Genomic DNA, 23,306 nt, shown 5'->3' on the forward strand with positions numbered 1-23,306 from the left:
GGGCTGAAGACCTGCGAAAATCACAGCAGGGGTGACAAACACCTTGGGACTCTCAGCAGAGAATAAAAACTCGGTAAATCTAGTGTTAAAGAACTTTTGTCGGAAGTTGGATTCGAACCCACGCCTTACTTCGGAGAACAGAACACCCCTTACTTTGAAAGGCCATTTTCGCTGCGCAGGAGGCTTTAGACCGCTCGGCCATGGGGCAGTTCCCAGTTGAACTGGAAGGAGTAGGTTAAGTCCAGCCTTGGCTTCCAAGCTGACGTTTTTATACATATGTGCTTGTGTATCATGGACAGTAAGAGGGGGCAGGCAAGGAGAGAATTTCTCTCTTTGGGGATCAATAGAGTGTTGTTATTATAACGTCTAAAACGTATGATGGTCTGTCGATAAATCAATAACAATATCAATGAAGTCAATGTTTATGTAAAGAAATCAGAATTCAGGAAAAGCCAGGGGCCGGACCGGAGTGTAGGGGGCGTGGCCAGAGACAGCCTGCTGACTGTTCCAAATCATGGGTGCATGTTACAAGTCAGAATTCTGACTTTTTTATCCCAGAATTCGGACAAGTCAAAATTCTGACTTTTTTATCTCAGAATTCTAACTTTTTTTATCTCAGAATTCCGACTTATTGTCAGAATTCTGACTTTTTTATCTCAGAATTCTGACTTATTTATATCAGAATTCTGACTTTTTTATCTCAGAACTCCGACTTAAGTCAAAATTCTGACTTTTTAAGGCTGATCCTCCGGCTCCAACATTGGACACCTTTTGGTCCACGGTTCCTGGGCCTGATCCCCCTATTAATTGTGAATATGTTTCGACCATATGTTGATATTATCATGGCGATGTCAACAACCTTGACCAACAATATCGCTTGACCTTTGAAATGCTGATTGTCAAACACGCGTTAAGCTGAAAAAAAAAACAAATATGGCTGACCGGGTCATGAACAACAGGACTACTGCAGCTGTCTGGCAGTTTTTTGGTCTTAAACAAAATGAGAAAGGTGAGCTGGCCAATTTGAACTAAGTCACTTGTTACATTTGCCGAAAGGACACCAAAACAAAAGATGGTGGCACCACAAATCTGTACTCTCACTTGAGAGCTCACCACTCCAGCTGAATTCAGAAAGATCAGCAAGTCGAATCCATCATCAGCTGCAGTGCTGGGTATTTCAGGCTGGAAGTCCAGTCAGATCAATGTACAACCAACTATCGTCGAAGCATTTGCAAAATGCACAAAATACAAACCTTAGAGTTCAAAATGTTAAATGCAGAGGACACATTTCATTGTGGTGTGCAAATAAATACTTAATTATTTTTCATTAAGCCCGTGTTATTTTCATGTAAAAAAATTAATGACCACACTTAAATACAATTATTATTATTATTATTATTATTATTATTATTATTATTATTATTATCATTCTTATTATTAACACAGCAAAATTATGCGATAGATAAGTGATTTTCTTCCTTGTTCTCAACTCGTGCTGTTTGTAGTTGGGTACTTAGGAGTGACATCATTTGAATGCCACCTAGTGGCCACATTCTGTATTTTTTTTAAATGAGCGATATATTTTTCTATAGTTATGTAAATGATAATATTTTCTTTTGCGAGATTTTAAAATGACATACTGGCGAGTTTGAAAACTTATGGAAGCCCGTTTCTGTCAGTGTGGTAAAATATATATATATATATATATATATATATATATATATATATATATATATATATATATATATATATATATATATGTAATTTAAGTTGAAATAACGACCGCTTCCAGGCCTCCCACTCTCAGGTCCGCTGCTCTCAGGCCTCCCACTCTCAGGTCCGCTGCTCTCAGACCTCCCACTCTCAGGTCCGCTGCTCTCAGGCCTGCCACTCTCAGGTCCGCTGCTCTCAGGCCTCCCACTCTCAGGTCCGCTGCTCTCAGGCCTCCCACTCTCAGGTCCGCTGCTCTCAGGCCTCCCACTCTCAGGTCCGCTGCTCTCAGGCCTCCCACTCTCAGGCTCCGCCACTCTCAGGCCTGCCACTCTCAGGCCCACCACTCTCAGGCCTGTCGATCTCAGGCCCGCCACTCTCATGCCCCGCCACTCTCAGGCCCCGCCACTCTCAGGCCCGCCACTCTCAGGCCCGCCACTCTCAGGCCCGCCACTCTCAGGCTCACCACTCTCATGCCTGTCGATCTCAGGCCCCGCCACTCTCAGGCCTGCCACTCTCAGGCCCTGCCACTCTCAGGCCTGCCACTCTGAGGCCCCACCACTCTCAGGCCTGTCACTCTCAGGCCCGCTGCTGTCAGGTACAAACCATCGGGAATGATGATTTCCTGCCATTTTCCCCAATGCAACATAAAGCCATAAAGGTAAGCCAGCTGCACCACCTCATCTGGCTCCTCTCAATGCGGAGGAGCAGCGGCTCTAGTCTGAGTCCCTCCTGAATGACCGAGCTCCTCACCCTATCTCTAAGGGAGAGCCCAGCCACCCTGCGGAGGAGCAGCAGCTCTACACTGAGTCCCTCCCGAATGACCGAGCTCCTCATCCTATCTCTAAGGGAGAGAGAGCCCAGCCACCCTGCGGAGGAGCAGCGGCTCTACTCTGAGTCCCTCCCAAATGACTGAGCTCCTCACCCTATCTCTAAGGGAGAGCCCAGCCACCATGTGGAGGAAACCCATTTTGGCCGCTTGCACTCGCAATCTCGTTCTGTCGGTCACTACCCATAGCTCGTGACCATAGGTGAGGGTAGGAACGTAGATTGACTGGTAAATCGAGAGCTTTGCCTTTTGACTCAGCTCCTTCTTCACCATGACAGACCGATGCAGCACCCGCATCACTGCTGATGCCTCACCGATCCGCCTGTCGATCTCCCGTTCCATCCTTCCCTCACTTGTGAACAAGACCCCGAGGTACTTAAACTCCTCCACTTGGGGGAGGATCCCATCCCCAACCCGGAGAGAGCATTCTACCCTTTTCCGGCTGAGGACCATGGTCTCGGATTTGGAGGTGCTGATTCTCATCCCAGCCGCTTCACACTCGGCTGCGAACTATCCCAATGAGAGCCGAAGGTCACGGTCCGATGAATCCAACAGAACCACATTATCTGCAAAAAGCAGAGACCTAATCCTGAGGTCACCGAACCGGACACTCTCACCCTGGCTGCACCTAGAAATCCCGTCCATAAAAACTATGAACAGAATCGGTGACAAAGGGCAGCCCTGACGGAGTCCAACCCTCACTGGAAACGAGTCCGACTTATTGCCGCCCATGCGGACCAGGCTTGCATGAATGAGTGAGCAAAAATCATAAATTATTTTTTGAAAGAACAACAACAAATGCTTTTGTTCTATTAAACAAATCAGGCCCCATCTTAATCTATAAATAGTACACAGTAATAATAGAATGAAAAATATGCTAGTCAATTTAAACAAATCAGGGCCCTTGTATATTGTGCTAATATAAGGGCAAAAAAATCTTTTTAAAAGCATATTGTACAACTTGTCATGATAATTCATCGCAGTGTAACAAATGGATTTCATGGTAGCCTCCATTCCTGACTTCCCTAATCTGTAATTCAGGCAACATATTCTAATGCTGCAGAGCCGGTCAACACGACAGATCATTCATATTACCACCATGTCGTGCTCCACGTGGCTTATATGTGTAATCGTGTTATTTAAGGTAACTGCAGATTTACGTTGGATTGCGTGTGTTTTCGAAAGCGTCCAAGCCCAAGTGTGAATGTGATGTAAACTGCCAACTTCCCTTGTCTGTACGGCTGCTGGTTGTCACTGGCAGTGCACTGTAAATAAATGTGGAACTTCCGTTCCTATTTATAAAGAATTGCCTCCTGTTATTTACACAAGGGATCATAATAAATTAAATTGTGTGAGTGGAGCTGTACATAACGTTAAAAAGCGGTACAAGCAGACTGGCTGAAACCTGGAGTGATATTCTTTTTGACAACAAAAAGGATGCATAATTATCTACAGGGAAACCGGAAATGAACACATGATAATATATCGTAGAGTAGGAGATGCTAACCTGGTGGAGTGGTGATGTCTAGGGTCGGTCCTTTCAATCTGAAGGAATAAGAGACATCAACTCCAGTGATGTCACAACTCCAGTGATGTGAAGTGCTATATATATATATATATACACTGTATATACTGTATATACATACTGTATATACTGTATATATATACTGTATATACATACTGTATATACTGTATATATATACTGTATTTACTGTATATATATACTGTGTATATATACTGTGTGTATATATATATATATAGCATTTATACTGCCGTCTCTGTTCCAGGAATACCATGTGCGGGAAGCTGCAGTGTGAAAACGTGCAGTCAGTCACTATATTCGGCATCGAACCCTCCATCATCCAGACGCCCATCGCCGTCACCAAGTGCTGGGGGGTGGATTTCCTGCTGGGCTCAGACGTGCCAGACCCGGGCATGGTTAACGAGGGCACCCGATGCGGGGAGAACAAGGTATTATGAAAATGTCCAGCCTGAGTCAGAGCAGAACATGATATGAGCCCAGCAGCCATAACCGAGAGATTAAAGCTTGGTTTGCTGCCCATAGCTTCCCTCTTCCCAGAATCACACCAAGGCGTCCAAGTTTAGATCCTCAGACTTTCGTTTCCTCTTTCTAACTCTGTGCTGGCTGGTTAGGGTTAGGGTTAGGGTTAGGGTTAGGGTTAGGGTTAGATGTACGTCATGATAGACCCCAAAGGGGGGGAGGGGCTATGGAGAGAGAAATGAGTCATTCATTAGTTACCGGAAGAAAAGACAAAGTTGGCATAAATACGTGGGCATGAAGGTGAGATTTATAATGTCGCTTTGCTCGTCACCATAAGTCCAGTCAGGCGTCAGTATGTCAGAAAGCTCTTCCATGTACTCTGTGAAGGGAGGGGTTCAGATACAGTTACTGCTGTTTTATGTGTACTTCCAGGCAGGGGGGGCGGGGGGCGGCTGACCATAAGGCCAGTGCAGGCAGCCAGCTGGGGCCCCTGAAAACTATGGATCTCATGAAGACAGAATTTCCAAAAGTTTATGGCTATAAGATAAATGATCAGTTATATTATAGCAATATGTATTATTTGGCTTGGTGGCAGCACAAGGCTCAGTGCGCTAAGCCTGTGTGCCTGTGATCGGAAGGTTGAGTCTGGCCTAGACACAATTATTTACATTTTTTTTTCAGGATAGACAATGTTACCCCCTGTCCAGCTGTAATGGACTATTCCTCCTTTGAGATGTAAATCTACCCAACTTCTGTTCACACTGGTGTCGAATGGTAGGCAACTGCTAGGGGAATCAACACAAAGTAGCCTCACAGAAGAGGAAAATGGTGCTAAGATACAAGACTACCATCACAGCCCCCATGTCTTTGATACTATCCCTCTAGAGTGGTAGACAAATTGTAAACTGACGTGGACAGAATATTATTAAATGTATGAATGTGGTTTATCCTAGGCTACAGCTCAGGGCCATGGTAAAAGGGAAAAAATTTGCCTGATTGCTCCACCAGCGCGATACTCCCCCCCCCCCTTTCCCCCTATGGTGGAAACGCAGCCAAAGACAACGAATGAAAGTAGCAAAGTTATTTATCACATTATTTGATGCACCAAATACGCTTGGACACCGTGTCCACATACAAGTGGCCACAATTATTTTCTTGTGCAGTTCCTTTGTACTTATCATTCACTAATCACTTTATCATTATATGTGATAAGGAAGAAGGTTTACAGTTACTGTCTCTGTGTGGAACCAGACAGAAGTTATCAGAACCAGCTGCGTAAGTATCAGGTTGACCTTCCTCTCCCTCAGATGCCAAACAGCTCCTGCTTCCCACACGGACAGACAGCACTTTGTGATCATAGCGAATATTTTCTAAGTGTAGAATTTTCCACTATGTCTAAATGTATAATTTCCACTACACCTTTCCCCCTTTTATTAAACATTAATATAGCATGAACATAAAGCACATAATCTCAGAGAGATTATAGCATCCATTTCTGCATCCCACAGTGGTTTCAGCCGAAACGTCTCCTTTTATGTTGCTCTAGACTGAAGTTCCTGCAAATCTGAAACCCCAGGGTTAATTTCACCGGCATTATCTGCGCACACCATCGTGCGAATGGGGGATGCTGGGCCCGCTGCTGCATATCCCTTTGGAAACACAATCTGTAGCCTTAGTGTGAGCTTCTTGTTTACATATTGCTAGACTTTTAGGTAATAGAATTGCCTGCTATAAATCAGAAATTCAAAATCCAAGTTGACAAGCCTCAAAATTTCTGGGAGAATGTCCCATGGATTGATGAGTCAAAACTGGAGTTTTTTTGGGCAGTGACAAAAGCTGTATGTTTACAGAAGGAAAAATGAAGCTTTAAAGGAAAAGAACACCATACCTACTGTGACACATGGAGGGGACTCGGGTTTGTTTTGGGGCTGCTTTGGGGCCACACCCTTTTGGGGGGGTTCTGTCATGACCTGCTCGTATGATCCTTCCGTGTGCCACACCCCCCTCATTACCTCATGTGAATTCCTGATTGTATTCAGCTGTTCCCTGTTATTTCTGAGTGATCCTGTGTATTTAAGTCCATGTGTGAGTCCGTATCCCCAGGTCTGTCATACGACGATGTAATGTTCACTGTTTAGAGTCTGTTTCCCATCAATAAACTTTGCTTGCTCGCATTTATGGCTCCAATTGCCTGCTTGCCTGTCTCGACCCAACAATACTAGATATTTGTTCTGTTCATTAATGCATATGATGATGGTGATTATTTCAAACATTTCACAATACATCTGCATTATTTAGCATTTTTGAAGCTTTCAAATCAATCAAATAAAAGTAATATATTTCTTCTTTAAAGTTTTCCTTAAACTATTGTTAAAATACTGTCTTGTTGTCGTGTCTCGTCTCGTATCATTACACCCCTAGCACCGGTATTTTGTTTTAAAGGCCCTGAATTACTCACTATAAAAGTAAATTATTTCAGCTGTTAGTTTGCTGGTGACAATTATCAGGAAGACATGGTCAGCGATGCTATATTGAATGAGCACTGATTAGCTGGCCCATCCAGAATAGACGACCAATCCCACCAGATTCCTTCAAAGTGACCTTCCTGGAAGTGATCTAATAATATAGCTAGTCAGACTAAGAGAGAAACTGAAAGTGGCTCATAGCTAGGTGGGGGGGGGGGGCAGGGGATCCTACAGCCCTTATTCATGGCTTGCCTTGTGATGACAACATGATGATGTAAGCATGCCAAGGAACCACGTGGTTGCAGCTCGCAGCCTGGGATCCTCAATGATATAAAGCAGAGGAAGATACAGCAGCAGGCATACAAACACACTGACATACAGACATTGTCGTCGCTGCCATGGAGCCTGAAATCCAACTGGAATCTTTCCATGTGTCCAGCACCATGGGCTTTGTCCTGGACGATCCAAAGGTAAGAAACATCACAATGTGTCTGTGTATTAATTATATTGTAATACAGTACATTATATATTAATCATACCAATATGCTGTTGAATTCCTGAGTCTATATTATATTATATTATATTATATTATATTATATGATATTATATGATATTATATTATACTATATTATATTATATTATATTATATTATATTATATTATATTATATTATATTATATTATATTATATTATAAAGTATATGAAGAACCTCCACTTGAGTGGAGGTGTCGTCATCGCACACTTCAGTGCAGATGATGGGTCACTTCATGTGCGTCCTTTTCAGACCGATCTCCCAGAGTACTACCAGCCATGGATGAGCATCGCCATGGACCTCCCCCAGCTGATCCAAACTCATCAGCTCCAGCACAGGGTCCATGAGGTAAGTCTCATCGAGCACCAGGAGGCACTGTGGTTAAGGACCACGGCATGACACACAACTCGGTGTTCAGGTGTATTCTTTAAGCTAATTGTACAGACAGATATGGGAGCTGTTTGTACTGAATACCTCGCTAAGAAATAGCCAGTACAGCAGTGGTGTTAAGTGGATGGCAGCTGGCAGAGATGCTGAGGTAATGTAGACCTACTGCAGCCTGTGTCTGTCCTCCGGCCACCAGATGCCGCTGTTGAGCACCACGCATCTCCAAGGGCACAGAGAAGAGAGGCTGGCACACCTGACACTGGGCTTCATCACCATGGGCTATGTGTGGCAGGAAGGAGAGCACCAGCCAGTCAAGGTGGGTATGGTGGGGGCTAAGAAGGTGGAAAATAAGAGGAGGAGTGGAGCGATATAATAGGAGGAGGAGTTCAGAGTGGGGATGGCAGCAGGTGGAGGACTGCGGAGGAGAGATGGTAGGAGGAAGTGTTGCGAGGTCGCTTAGGGTAGACAGCCTTAAGGAGACGGACCACAAGATTCCACAAACTACAGGCAATCAGGCTCCTCAGCAAAAGCTGCCTGCATGCCAGATCCTGCAGGAATTAATACTCTGGCCCTTTATTTCCAGGTTCTATATCTAGGGCTTCTACAGCGCCTGTATGTCTAAGGGTTTGTCTGCTGTGTCGTTCTTTTCTTTGTTGTTTACTGTCACTCATCATTAGCTCCTTTATTTATGTGTTTTGCATTTATTCGGTGTTGTGGTCATTAATCGGCATGCAGGAAAGAATTTCGTTGTACTAAGTTCACGTCACAATAAATCATTCGAAACTTTGAAAGATAAGACTAGAAAGGCGATACCTTCACCTGTCATACCCTCATCTGTGTGAGTTTTTTGAAGAAGAGTAAAAATGAAAGTGAGAGAGGCGGCTGACGGATGCCGGTGCTGTTTGCTGCCTGCAGACGCTCCCCAGGCAGCTGGCTGAGCCGTACTGCAAAGTGTCGGAGGCCTTGGACCTGCCGCCCATCCTGGTTTATGCCGACTGTGTGCTGGCCAACTGGAAGCTGAGGGACCCCACAGGGTCTGTTTGTTCATGCCCCCCCCACCCCCCGCCCCATTTCTCACCTTTCCTTTCTCTCTCTCAGTCCCTGTTTTCTACCCCCTTCATAATCTCATCATACCTCAGAGCCATTATGTTTGTCATTAGTGCTGTCGTGAATGTTTTATGAGAGATGTAAGTAATGTAAAGATTTCCATTTTTAAAAATACCATTGTTATTTGTTTCTATATTATTTGTTGCTGTGTTGTGTTACCCGCCTACACTCAGAATGCAGAATCCCAAAGTTTTCAGTTACTAAAATTCCATCTCTACTCTTCTTATGTCATGAACCCCTTTGACCTCTGCCGCTCTCCAGCCCGTTCGAAATTGGGTAAGTTCTAATATGTTGACTGTTTTTGAACAACGTGTGTGTCTGAGTGAGCAAAGGATCCTGCAGTATAAGTGGTATGAGGATATGAACTACAAGCCATGTGAATTGGATAAAGCTGTTTAGTTTAATAATATCATGTCTTGTTTCTCAGGTTGTGCAGTGGGGGTGGGAAAAGGTTTTGAGTTTATCTGTTTGTGTTTTTATGGGCCAAAAGGAACATGGACACCATATTCAAGTTTCCTGGGAAGGAATCATGCAGGGGCTTCTTCCTGGTCTCCCTGGTGGTGGAACAGGCTGCATGCACAGGGATGGAGGTAGGATCTGTCCCCATGGGAATGCCTGCATCACCTGACAGCAGGTGTATTTCTGTGTAATTACAGGAGCTGTCACCATGGTTTGCTTGGACAGCTGAAGCCTATGGCATGGCCTTTTTTACTCATTCAGGGAATTGCCATGACGATGAACTCCATGCTGACCCAGGACAATCGTGGTGTGCATGATGGCCTAGAGATGGTGAACAAGTCTCTGTTGAAGATGAAGGAGATGTTTGGACTCATGCGCAGTAAGTTTCAAATCACCCTTCAGATGCAGAATTATCAAAGGTGACAAACCAACTACTAGGCGTCATCATCATCTAGCATGCTGTTAGTTACAGTCCTGCTCCGGGCAGTAACTGGACCCCCCAAAGCAGAGTAAGCCCAGCTACAGGAGGCTGTCATTGGTTATGTATAGACTTAACATTTCTTCACTTTCTGTTCCACCATCTTTGCTTTGGAATTTTGCTTTTCAAAAAACACATGTCTGCTGGAATTTTAATTGCCCTGATTATTTATTTCTTAGGTCATGTGAAGCCTGACGTCTTTTATGGGACACTGCGGATCTTCTTTACTGGGTAAGCTTCTTACGCTCACCGTTTCCCGTAAGAAATGCAGTACAAAGAAATACTTTGTGATGCCAGAAAGGAGAATGGGAAGGTTTGAAGGCACCTTATATTCCCAGCACATTCAGATGAGAGTCAAAGGCGCACCCAGTATTTAGTAGAGGGTTCTTCAAGCTTCTTGAGAACCATAATTGTGACACTGTTGCTTTGTGGACGCAGTTGGATGGACAACCCAGCCCTGCCCGATGGGCTATGCTACGAGGGGCTCTTCACAAAGCAGTTGAGGGGGGGCAGCGCTGCCCAGAGCTCCAGCATCCAATGTTTTGATGCTCTGTTGGGTGTCAAACAAGTAGAAACCTCAGGTGAGCCTGCTGAGTTACTGAAGGCCCTCTTCTTTATTTTTTTATTGGCAGATACGAAATATCTACACAACAAAAGGGCTGACTTTTCTATGATACTGTAAATTAATATACTATTTAAATACATGTTGCTTAGGTTTGGATCCAACGACCTAAATGTATCTCAGCCACAGCTCTAACATTCCTGTCTCACTGTTCTGGCTTCTTCTCAGCTGACAGCTACCTGAAGGACATCCGCAATTACATGCCCCCAGCCCACCGGCACCTGATCGAGGTCCTCGAGAGTCGGACTCCCTTGCGTTCGTACGTGGAGAATTCTGGCGAGCAGGATCTCATCGACACCTACGACAAGTGTGTTAAGGCCCTGGCGGCCCTGCGATGCTACCACCTGCAGGCTGTAAGCAGCTATGTGTCTGCGCCCAGTAAGAGTGCACACAGGGGCAACCCCACCCCCAGGGAGGAAAAGGGCACAGGTGGCACAGATGCCTTCCGTTTCCTGAAGAGCGTCCGGGACTCGACCAAGAATGTCCTCATTAGCCCTTGACAAGGCGTGCATTTATATTTTGTGTTTGGCGCCGTCTATCAGGTCTGGTTGAAAATTGTTCCGTATTTAATAGATCTCTTACGTGTTAGAGTTCAATGGTAAAAACCTGGAGCAGGAGATGTCTGAATTAATGTTCGTGCAGTAGGCATGCGAACAGCACAACCAGAACTTTCCTGAAACATCTGTGCCTTGGAGTGCCTTTGCTTGTGAGTGTTCATTGAAATAATATATCTAAGAGATGTATTGTTAAATTAAGTGGAGAGCAGCATCTTTATGCGATCGTTTCTACAGTCTGTGGTATCTGATGTTAGCGAGCTACGCTATGCTAAGATCGCGTTATGGATGTTCGTTTGTGAAACAGCTACGCTAGTGTTTGGTTGTCTTGTGAACGACTACTATGTGCAAGTTATGCGATTTATGGAGAGACGTTAGAAGGCAACAGACATTTTATTACGCATGTTTTACGTTTAATTTTAGTTTTACCGGGAATAGATGAATGATCCAAAAAATGGAAAAGAAAGAAGAAAGTTAATGTTCATTCATGCAAATAAAACGAACTAAGGATAAAAACAACTTCTGCATCTGATGTTCAATTACACTGTTAGCTGTCTGTCAAGTGGGTAAACGGATGCGCAATTAGGACAAAACAGCCCTAAGTGAGACGCTCTACACTCTTCCCAACCAAAGTCTTACAGCATGAGCTATCAGCTAACAGATATCCTATCTATTTAAAGCTTAGAAGATATTTAATAGGGGGCGGCATGGTGGTGCAGTGGTTAGCACTGTTTCCTCACACCTCTGGGTCCCAGGTTCGAGTCCCCGCCTGGGTCACATGTGTGTGGAGTTTGCATGTTCTCCCCATGTCTTCATGGGCTTTCCTCCAGGTGCTCCGGTTTCCCCCCACAGTCCAAAAACATGCTGAGGCTAATTGGAGTTACTAAATTGCCCGTAGGTGTGCATGTGTGAGTGAATGGTGTGTGAGTGTGCCCTGCGATGGGCTGGCCCCCCATCCAGGGTTGTTCCCTGCCTCGTGCCCATTGCTTCTGGGATAGGCTCCGGACCCCCCGCGACCCAGTAGGATAAGCAGTTTGGAAAATGGATGGATGGATGGATGGAAGATATTTAATAGTTTTTCTTTTTCAATAGATTATACACATTTCAATGCCTCATTTTCGCAAAACTATGAGCACACATCCACAAATAGCTCTCAGAAGTGAACAAACCTTGCTCCAAATGTGACACTGTGTTCACCAGAATAGCCCACATAATCTAGCAATACATCCAGCTCACACTTGATGAATAAATTAAATATACTCACTGTGCTCTGTCGGTTTTGCTTGAAGGTCAGTGTACAAGTTAGATCCAATACCATGACAACTGGCAGGAGTTCTACTGGTCTGTAGTAATGTTAATCACTGTATTCTCATAAACATATGAAACATTAAAATACCGAAAACTATACAAGTTAAATGTCATCCTGTTGCATCTCACAAACTGTCCCCGAGAATTTTATGACAATGACAGTAAATGTTGTTCCCACCCAGGCAAAGGAGGAATTATCTTCTGAAACAACAGATCCAGGCTTGGCAGATCTTTGGTGACACAATCATGGGGTATATTCTAAAACTGACACTTAAGTGAAGTTTTCATTTGTTATTGCCTCTGTTCTTAATTCAGATCAAAATGATTTGGTCAAGGCCAAGCAATTTAAAAGTGGGACCACAGGACGGCCCTGACCCAGGCAAAATGCTTGCCCCACGCAGTCATGCAGTCCTTGAAGAAAATGTGTTGCCAGGCTGGACCCATAGTAACATTCAAGTGAGATCATGGTACTTAGTATAACATGATTTTATTGATTAGTTAAATACATGAATTGAACTGAAGAACAAGTTAGTTCTGCAGGTGCTTGCAGTTCTCCACTCTCTCTCGGTCCAGACAGACTGACTTACATAACAACAAATAATAACAGAAAAAGTTACACCCTAGCTATAAACTCAAATGCGTACGTACCTTTAATGAAATAAAACTGTCAATCTTCGGTCTGCTTCAGGCCGCGGTATACATCATGGAGACAAATACATACTCCACTTTTCCCGCAAAGGGGGAGCGAAGAAAACACAAAATTAACACTTAAGAAAATAGTAAGAAATAGTAACTTAGTATACTTTACAGGATTTGGTTCATTGATACAAACAAAAATCGCACAATGCTACATTAATCACACACTAAAAGATTGGACTTGTGAACGACAGCAACATATAGTGATTACTCAGTTTTACTCGCAGGAACGGAAGGTAATACACATTTATTAGTTATTATTACATACACATATGCACATTTAACAAAAGTAATTATCATCAAGTAAAACAAAATATAAATCTTGTTTTTCAACTTTTTTTAACTATTGACTGCAAAGCGTGCAAGCGAGCGAATGAAATTAGCAAAGTTATTTATTATGTTATTTAATGCACCAAATAAGCTTGGACACCGTGTCCACATACAAGTGCCCACAATTATTTTCTTGTGCAGTTCCTTTATACTCCTGCTTCATGTTTACCATGTGAAAGAAGGTTCACAGTTACTATCGTCTGTCTTGTAGCACAACACTTAAACTTTTTGGCTGAAGAGCACTCCGGGATTGCCTCCGGACCCCCCTTGACCCTGAATAGGATAATCGGTTTCAGAAAATGGATGGATGGATGGATGGATGGAGTAGCCGACTGTCTCTCTTGTCCACACGTTATTGACAAAGTTTAAAGTAAATTTTATGGAAGGCAAACTAGTACCAAGATAATCATGAAACTGCTTCAGTTGGTATATTTTAAAATATACCTAAAATACTGTAGCACCAAATGGCATGATTTCTCCATAACCTGTTTTTTATGACATATGATATTTGATATACATATTACCGATTACTTTTTTTGTATTGTATATATACACTGCGTTCCAAATTATTATGCAAAACATATTTTTCTTAGATTTTCCAAATTACCTATATGAATTGCAGTCATTGTAATTTTCCAGTCATCAATTATTAGAGTACAATTGAAAGGTTTTTGAACAAACTGCCCAATGATAATAGTATATTTTTTAAAAATAAAACACTCAAAATGCACTCAAATGCATGTTCCAAATTATTATGCACAACAGAGTTTCCAAACTTTTCATTTTTATAAAGAACAAAAAATGGTCATTTGTGAAATTATAAGCATTAGCAGGTTATTACAAACTGAAATCAAACAGTATCCAAGTCAAAACTTTATTATAGGTGATGTTACATTTGCACATAGGACCCCTTGTTCGAAAGGAGTTTCTGAACTCTCCCATCCATTGAATTTGTCAGGTTTTGGATGGTATCTGCTTCAATTGTTTTGCATGAGGACAGAATAGCCTCCCAGAGCTGTTGCTTAGATGTGAACTGCCTCCCACCATCATAGACACTCCTTTTGATGATGCTCCAGAGGTTCTCAATAGGGTTGAGGTCAGGGGAGGATGAGGGCCACGCCATAGGTTTGTCCCCTTTTATGCCCATAGCAGCCAGAGATGCAGATGTGTTCTTTGCAGCATGAGACGGTGCATTATCATGCATGAAAATGATCTTGCTGCGGAATGCACGGTTCTTCTTTTTGAACAATGGCAGGAACTACGCTTTGAGAAACTCCACATACTTTATGGATGTCATTTTTTTTATCACTCCTAAACACTTTTTGCATAATAATTTGGAACGCAGTGTAATGACAGCAATCTACTGTTAACCCACTAATTTGGGCTGTGGCCTGGTAATGCCCTGGCGGTGCCCTTTACACTTGTTCTCTTATCATTGGTTCTCCCACACGGATGAGTATTTTTAAATGGGAACTGCATGTGGTCAGCAGCACACTAAAGTTCTCTGTTTTGTGTAAAGACGTCCAATGAAATTAGATTGAAGCAAAGTGCGACCTCTTTTTGTTATGCTCAGTCAGGTGGCTAAAAATGAGCAGCATGTTCGGCTGGCATCCGGTACAAGGTGTCCGGTACAAGGTGTCCTCCGCTATGTGCTTCTTGGGATATTCTGCCAATAATAAAGGTGAAGCTGATGACCTTATGGGAAAGGATGAGTTTACAGGAAAATGTTAATTCGTTTTTGGTAAATGGGGATTCAAGTATCAATAAAAGTGAAAGTAAAAGTGAAACCAAAGTATGGAAGGATATAAATGAACCACAAAGACTGTTTCCGGGAATTTAGCCAGACCTGAGAAACAGCACAGATTGTTTTCCACTTTTCACTGCTTGGGGCTGGATATAATTTTTCTCTCACATATGTTCAGATGATCACCACAAAAGGAAGTATCTGCATAATGACGGGATGCTATTGGCATTCAAGCAAAGCTTGGGTGGGTTCAGAGGAAATCACTTCAGGATGATGTCAACAAAAACATGCTTCTTTACTATATCATATATCCAGAGGAGTAGCTAGACATTCTGTGCATTACATTGCACTACAGTTCAATGGTGTCCAACCCCAGCCTTACTTTCCTCAGACCTGCACCGTTACCTCACCTAATGCCTCCAACACAGTGGGGAACACAGGGGGGAAAGGGAGGGGTCAGTGGCAAAAAAATTCTTACGACCCTTGACCCTTCAAGACATGTGCCAACTGTCCTCATGTCCTCAGACTGGGCGTGAGTAGCTGGAAGCAGTGAGAAGTCTGAGTGTCCTCACCATATTGGGGGTTCGCCCCCCCAGGCTGGACTAAATGCCGGAAACACCTGCACAGTATCTGCTCGCAATAACTGTGCAGCACACAGTGCCTGGGGCCCCATCCCAGGACTCAGCAGCTGCCTCACGCAATCTTCCACAGATGTCAAGAAGCATGGATGAAATGTGTGCATATATAATGTACAGTGATAAAGTAATTTTACCCTCTGTGAGTTCTGTAGTTTTATGGGACACAACAGATTTCAGTATGTCAAGTAAGTACTCCACATGATTCAGTAGCACGTACTACCATCTCTGGCAGCAATAAGTTGAATTCTTTTCTGCATGTTCATTTAGTTCAATTAATTTCTATTCTCAACAGAACTGCCCTAAGGAGCTTTACATTGGTGTATCTGTCTGTTATCTGTTATCTCTGTCACAACAGAGATCAGCTGAGCAGACATGCGAGGAAAAGCTGGGTTTTATTCAAACTGAGGCAGCAGAGTTGGAACAGAAACGTCTGGTAGCCAGAGAAATCGATCCTACGACGACGGGGAGGATGACCCCCTGACATTTCATAATTATTCGTTTGGACCCCCCCAAATTTATCATAAAATGTTAGTTTTATGCCAGTGTGTCCCCCCCCCCCCCACATTCAAAATGCTTCTGACGCCCCTGATGGGGACTCTAGTCAGGGTTTGACACTGGGTGGGGATCCGGGGCTGAGGAGCAGGAACAGGAACAGAAAGGGCAGGTCGGGTCAGGGCTGTACAAGAGAAAAGGAGAAAGTGCTCAGTAAGTGACCACATGGGAACGAGAAAACCTGGCATCAACACCCAGGATTAAAAAGGAGCCTGACAGGTGTGGCTCTCTTCGCGATCGAGCTGGTATTATCACAAGGGAGAGGTGTGGCAGTCTGCGACTAGAGATGTCTGTCTTTTTATGTAAAACCACAGAAATGAATGAGCACCTCCTTTCATTTTCACATCACTGTAGTTTTTCATTGGGAGGATGTAGTTTTATGACCCATGTAGAATTTGTTGACATGCTTTGAAATTTGTCATTTTAATTTGAAATGTTTTACTCAGATTATATATCTATCCAATATATATCTTTCATATTCAGGGTCATGTGGGGGGGGGGGGGGTGGTCTAGGCCTTATCCCAGAGGCTGTGAGCACTAGGAAGGATGGGGTGCCAACCCAATGCATAGCTCACTCACACATGCACACCCATGCACAATACCAGTAACACCAGGCCATCTTAGTAATTTTTTAGACTGTTTGGGGGAAACTGGAAGAGCTCAAGGAAATCCCATGGAGCATACAAACTCCACACATCAATCAATCAATCAATCAATCAATCAATCGATCAATGCTCTTTGTCCCTTGTGGGACATACTGTAAGGCTTCATTGAGAGCTCTCTCCGTCGCATATGGTCCTTGGCAGCATGTCGTGCTTCTCTCCATGACAGGTTCATCTTTTGAAGCTCCTCTGCCAGTTCTACACCAGGTGTTTTTGGCTGTTCCAGATTATCTTTCTCCACGTGGTGTCCATCTTAAGGCAATTCTTGGGATGCGGTTTTGCTCCATCCTTAACATATGTCTAAGCCATCTTAAGCGTCTTAATGTAATACCCTTGGTGATCCTTTGACTGCTTGTTTTCTTGTATAGTTGCTGCTTGGATATTTTGTTGGGGGCAAAAGATCTGGCAGATTTGTCTGAGGCACGTGTTATGGAAGACCTCAAGTCTCCTCATGTCTGTATGTATCCAAGTGTAAGCGATTAGATTATGAATGGATGGATGGACTAAAACTTGTATTTAATATTTAAAAGACACAAGCAAAAATGTGAAAGCCATACCCAGCCTCCCCTACTTCCACCAGTACTTTGTTATACATAAAGGCCTTGATTTTCACACTATAAATTTCAAATATTTCGGCTGTCGGTTTCCTGGTGGCAATTAGCAGGAAGGCATGGTCAGCGAGGATATACTGAATGTGCATTGATTAGCTGGCCCTTCCAGAATCTCACCGGATTCCTTTAAAGGGACCTAAGCAATCTAATAATATCGGTTTATCGAGTCAGTTTTCGACTTCCAGTCAGGGCTATTTCCAGATCATTAGAACTGTATTACTTACATGTACAATGGAAGTTTCCAAAGAAAACCAAGAAACACTCTGGCTTTTTAAATATCCTGCATGTAGACAACACTTACAAATGATATAATAGAAAGACACTTTTATTAAAGGTTATGATGGATGTCCTGACTGATGACTCATTTTAGCTAATTATAGCCGTTAACGCCTCTTTTTGTTTGCCTAGTCAGACTGAGAGAGAAACTGAAAGTGGCTCACAGCGAGGGGGTGGGGGGGGGTGGGGGGCTTGTATGCATGCCAATGGAGGCTGGTATAAATATTTTGCTCACTACTCACAGGCATATTTGGACTTATAGGAACCACGTAGTTGCAGCTCGCAGCCTGGGATCCTCAGTGATATAAAGCAGAGGAAGATACAGCAGCAGGCATACAGACACACTGACATACAGACATTGTCGTCGCTGCCATGGAGCCTGAAATCCAACTGGAATCTTTCCATGTGTCCAGCACCATGGGCTTTGTCCTGGACGATCCAAAGGTAAGAAACATCACAATGTGTCTGTGTATTAATTATATTGTAATACAGTACATTATATATTAATCATACCAATATGCTGTTGAATTCCTGAGTCTATATTATATGATATTATATGATATTATATGATATTATATTATATTATATTATAAAGTATATGAAGAACCTCCACTTGAGTGGAGGTGTCGTCATCGTGCACGTCAGTGCAGATGATGGGTCACTTCATGTGTGTCCTTTTCAGACCGATCTCCCAGAGTACTACCAGCCATGGATGAGCATCGCCATGGACCTCCCCCAGCTGATCCAAACTCATCAGCTCCAGGACAGGGTCCATGAGGTAAGTCTCATCGAGCACCAGGAGGCATTGTGGTTAAGGACCGCAGCATGACACACAACTCGGTGTTCAGGTGTATTCTTTAAGCTAATTGTACAGACAGATATGGGAGCTGTTTGTATTGAATACCTCGCTAAGAAATAGCCAGTACAGCAGTGGTGTTAAGTGGATGGCAGCTGGCAGAGATGCTGAGGTAATGTAGACCTACTGCAGCCTGTGTCTGTCCTCCGGCCACCAGATGCCGCTGTTGAGCACCACGCATCTCCAAGGGCACAGAGAAGAGAGGCTGGCACACCTGGCACTGGGCTTCATCACCATGGGCTATGTGTGGCAGGAAGGAGAGCACCAGCCAGTCAAGGTGGGTATGGTGGGGGCTAAGAAGGTGGAAAATAAGAGGAGGAGTGGAGCGATATGATAGGAGGAGGAGTTCAGAGTGGGGATGGCAGCAGGTGGAGGACTGCGGAGGAGAGATGGTAGGAGGAAGTGTTGCGAGGTCGCTTAGGGTAGACAGCCTTAAGGAGACGGACCACAAGATTCCACAACCTACAGGCAATCAGGCTCCTCAGCAAAAGCTGCCTGCATGGCAGATCCTGCAGGAATGAATACTCTGGCCCTTTATTTCCAGGTTCTATATCTAGGGCTTCTACAGCGCCTGTATGTCTAAGGGTTTGTCTGCTGTGTCGTTCTTTTCTTTGTTGTTTACTGTCACTCATCATTAGCTGCTTTATTTATCTGTTTTGCATTTATTCGGTGTTGTGGTCATTAATCAGCATGCAGGAAAGAATTTTGTCGTACTAAGTTCACGTCACAATAAATCATTCGAAACTTTGAAGGATAAGACTAGAAAGGTGATACCTTCACCTGTCATACCCTCATCTGTGTGAGTTTTTTGAAGAAGAGTAAAAATGAAAGTGAGAGAGGCGGCTGACGGATGCCGGTGCTGTTTGCTGCCTGCAGACGCTCCCCAGGCAGCTGGCTGAGCCGTACTGCAAAGTGTCGGAGGCCTTGGACCTGCCGCCCATCCTGGTCTATGCCGACTGTGTGCTGGCCAACTGGAAGCTGAGGGACCCCACAGGGTCTGTTTGTTCATGCCCCCCCGCCCCATTTCTCACCTTTCCTTTCTCTCTCTCGGTCCCATGTTTTCTACCCCCTTCATAATCTCATCATACCTCAGAGCCATTATGTTTGTCATTAGTGCTGTCGTGAATGTTTTATGAGAGATGTAAGTAATGTAAAGATTTCCATTTTTAAAAATACCATTGTTATTTGTTTCTATATTATTTGTTGCTGTGTTGTGTTACCTGCCTACACTCAGAATGCAGAATCCCAGAAAGGTTTCAGTTACTAAAATTCCATCTCTACTCTTCTTATGTCATGAACCCCTTTGACCTCTGCCGCTCTCCAGCCCGTTCGAAATTGGGTAAGTTCTAATATGTTGACTGTTTTTGAACAACGTGTGTATCTGAGTGAGCAAAGGATCCTGCAGTATAAGTGGTGTGAGGATATGAACTACAAGCCATGTGAATTGCATAAAGCCGTTTAGTTTAATAATATCATGTCTTGTTTCTCAGGTTGTGCAGTGGGGGTGGGAAAAGGTTTTGAGTTTATCTGTTTGTGTTTTTATGGGCCAAAAGGAACATGGACACCATATTCAAGTTTCCTGGGAAGGAATCATGCAGGGGCTTCTTCCTGGTCTCCCTGGTGGTGGAACAGGCTGCATGCACAGGGATGGAGGTAGGATCTGTCCCCATGGGAATGCCTGCATCACCTGACAGCAGGTGTATTTCTGTGTAATTACAGGAGCTGTCACCATGGTTTGCTGGGACAGCTGAAGCCTATGGCATGGCCTTTTTTACTCATTCAGGGAATTGCCATGACGATGAACTCCATGCTGACCCAGGACAATCATGGTGTGCATGATGGCCTAGAGATGGTGAACAAGTCTCTGTTGAAGATGAAGGAGATGTTTGGACTCATGCGCAGTAAGTTTCAAATCACCTTTCAGATGCAGAATTATCAAAGGCGACAAACCAACTACTAGGCGTCATCATCATCTAGCATGCTGTTAGTTACAGTCCTGCTCCGGGCAGTAACTGGACCCCCCAAAGCAGAGTAAGCCCAGCTACAGGAGGCTGTCATTGGTTATGTATAGACTTAACATTTCTTCACTTTCTGTTCCACCATCTTTGCTTTGGAATTTTGCTTTTCAAAGAAGACATGTCTGCTGGAAGTTTAATTGCCCTGTTTATTTATTTCTTAGGTCATGTGAAGCCCGACGTCTTTTATGGGACACTGCGGATCTTCTTTACTGGGTAAGCTTCTTACGCTCACCGTTTCCCGTAAGAAATGCAGTACAAAGAAATACTTTGTGATGCCAGAAAGGAGAATGGGAAGGTTTGAAGGCACCTTAGATTCCCAGCACATTCAGATGAGAGTCAAAGGCGCACCCAGTATTTAGTAGAGGGTTCTTCAAGCTTCTTGAGAACCATAATTGTGACACTGTTGCTTTGTGGCCGCAGTTGGATGGACAACCCAGCCCTGCCCGATGGGCTATGCTATGAGGGGCTCTTCACAAAGCAGTTGAGGGGGGGCAGCGCTGCCCAGAGCTCCAGCATCCAATGTTTTGATGCTCTGTTGGGTGTCAAACAAGTAGAAACCTCAGGTGAGCCTGCTGAGTTACTGAAGGCCCTCTTCTTTATTTTTTTATTGGCAGATACTAAATATCTATACAACAAAAGGGCTGACTTTTCTATGATCCAGTACATTAATATACTATTTAAATACATGTTACTTAGGTTTGGATCCAACAACCTAAATGTATCTCAGCCACAGCTCTAACATTCCTGTCTCACTGTTCTGGCTTCTTCTCAGCTGACAGCTACCTGAAGGACATCCGCAATTACATGCCCCCAGCCCACCGGCACCTGATCGAGGTCCTCGAGAGTCGGACTCCCTTGCGTTCGTACGTGGAGAATTCTGGCGAGCAGGATCTCATCGACACCTACGACAAGTGTGTTAAGGCCCTGGCGGCCCTGCGGTGCTACCACCTGCAGGCTGTAAGCAGCTATGTGTCTGCGCCCAGTAAGAGAGCACACAGGAGCGACCCCACCCTCAGGGAGGAAAAGGGCACAGGTGGCACAGATGCCTTCCGTTTCCTGAAGAGCGTCCGGGACTCGACCAATAATGTCCTCATCAGCCCTAGATGAGGCGCCCTACACTCTTCCCAACCATAGTCTTACAGCATGAGCTATCAGCTAACAGTTATCCTATCTATTTAAAGCTTAGAAGATGTTTAATTTTTTTTTCAATAGATTATACACATTTCAATGCCTCATTTTCACAAAACTATGAGCACACATCCACAAATAGTTCTCAGAAGTGAACAATCCTTGCTCCAAATGTGACACTGTGTTCACCAGAATAGCCCACATAATCTAGCAATACATGCAGTTCACACTTGATGAATAAATTAAATATACTCACTGTGCTCTGTCGGTTTTGGTTGAAGGTCAGTGTACAAGTTAGATCCAATACCATGACAACTGGCAGGAGTTCTACTGGTCTCTAGTAATGTTAATCACTGTATTCTCATAAACATATGAAACATTAAAATACTAAAAACTATACAAGTTAAATGTCGTCCTGTTGCATCTCACAAACTGTCCCCGAGAATTTAATGAATATGACAGTAAATGTTGTTCCCACACAGGCAAAGGAGGATTTCTCTCCTGAAACAACAGATCCAGGCTTGCGGTGGCTCTCGGTTGCCAAAGGCGCGTTTTCTTGAAGTGTTGTCATTCTGTCACGATCGCTGGGCGAGCAGGGAGCGGGGAATTAGGCTCAGGTAACGGAGATTCAGGAACACGGGGTTTATTAGGTAAACTGGGCAGATACGTCAATGACAGCACTGAACAGACAGACTGAACTATACGGAAATACAAGAGACTGATCAGAAACAACAGATATTGCACGATGTAACAGCTGGTTACACCGGGATATCACATGGGGTTAACGAGGGGGGCGTGGCGCAAAGGAGGCCATCACGCAGACAGTTTCTCAGTTTAAGCTGACCCATCCATCCATTTTCCAAACCTATCCCGGAAGCAATGTGCCCGAGGCAGGGAACAACCCAGGATGGGGGGCCAGCCCATCGCAGGGCACACTCACACACCATTCACACACACTCCTACACGCAATTTAGCAACTCCAATTAGCCTCAGCATGTCTTTGGACTGTGGGAAGAACCTGGAGTACCCGGAGGAAACCCCACGACGACATGGGGAGAACATGCAAACTCCACACTCGTGTAACCCAGGCGGAAACTCGAACCCGGGTCCCAGAGGTGTGAGGCAACAGTGCTAACCAGTGCTAACTTCCTGTAATAAAGGTTGGTAAGGTATTCACAGACAGGAGTAATGCCAGTATAAAGTACAGCCAATTTCCAGTTTTTACTAAGCTATAATTAGCTAGCAAGTTACCATAGTAGCTTCAAGTAGTGCATTGGTGTATAGTTTTTATAAACCTGTATAGTTTTTCTTTAACCCTAAAAAAGACTTTGCATGTTCCGCCC

At 44.0% G+C, this 23,306-nt stretch overlaps 1 protein-coding gene across 10 annotated transcripts; it reads left to right on the forward strand.

Annotated features, from left to right (window-relative positions):
* The first annotated feature begins 7,299 nt into the window (after positions 1–7,299).
* Positions 7,300–22,371, forward strand: LOC125745605 (indoleamine 2,3-dioxygenase 2-like). Of its 10 annotated transcripts, XM_049018607.1 has the most exons (11): positions 7,300–7,476; positions 7,790–7,885; positions 8,121–8,240; positions 8,840–8,958; positions 9,293–9,307; positions 9,522–9,621; positions 9,752–9,869; positions 10,148–10,199; positions 10,407–10,549; positions 10,759–11,019; positions 21,869–22,371. In XM_049018607.1, exons 1-11 carry the CDS (start codon positions 7,405–7,407, stop codon positions 21,940–21,942), a joined length of 1,170 nt encoding a protein of 389 aa, XP_048874564.1. In that variant the 5' UTR covers positions 7,300–7,404; the 3' UTR covers positions 21,943–22,371. The 10 variants fall into 10 exon arrangements, with proteins under 10 accessions (XP_048874564.1, XP_048874562.1, XP_048874563.1 ...); XM_049018605.1 differs by lacking the exon at positions 10,759–11,019 and having other exon boundaries at positions 21,608–22,371; XM_049018606.1 differs by lacking the exons at positions 10,407–10,549; positions 10,759–11,019 and adding an exon at positions 21,256–21,398 and having other exon boundaries at positions 21,608–22,371.
* Positions 22,372–23,306: the final 935 nt, after the last annotated feature.

The sequence above is a fragment of the Brienomyrus brachyistius genome, chromosome 7 (assembly GCF_023856365.1).
Source record: "Brienomyrus brachyistius isolate T26 chromosome 7, BBRACH_0.4, whole genome shotgun sequence".
Taxonomy (NCBI): Eukaryota; Metazoa; Chordata; class Actinopteri; order Osteoglossiformes; family Mormyridae; genus Brienomyrus; species Brienomyrus brachyistius.

Coding starts and splice junctions, on each gene's coding strand:
- LOC125745605 (XM_049018607.1), top strand. CDS start 7,405: ATGGAGCCTGAAATCCAACTGGAATCTTTCCATGTGTCCAGCACCATG. Junction 7,477..7,789: donor TTGTCCTGGACGATCCAAAG/GTAAGAAACATC, acceptor CGTCCTTTTCAG/ACCGATCTCCCAGAGTACTA. Junction 9,870..10,147: donor GATGTTTGGACTCATGCGCA/GTAAGTTTCAAA, acceptor TTTATTTCTTAG/GTCATGTGAAGCCTGACGTC.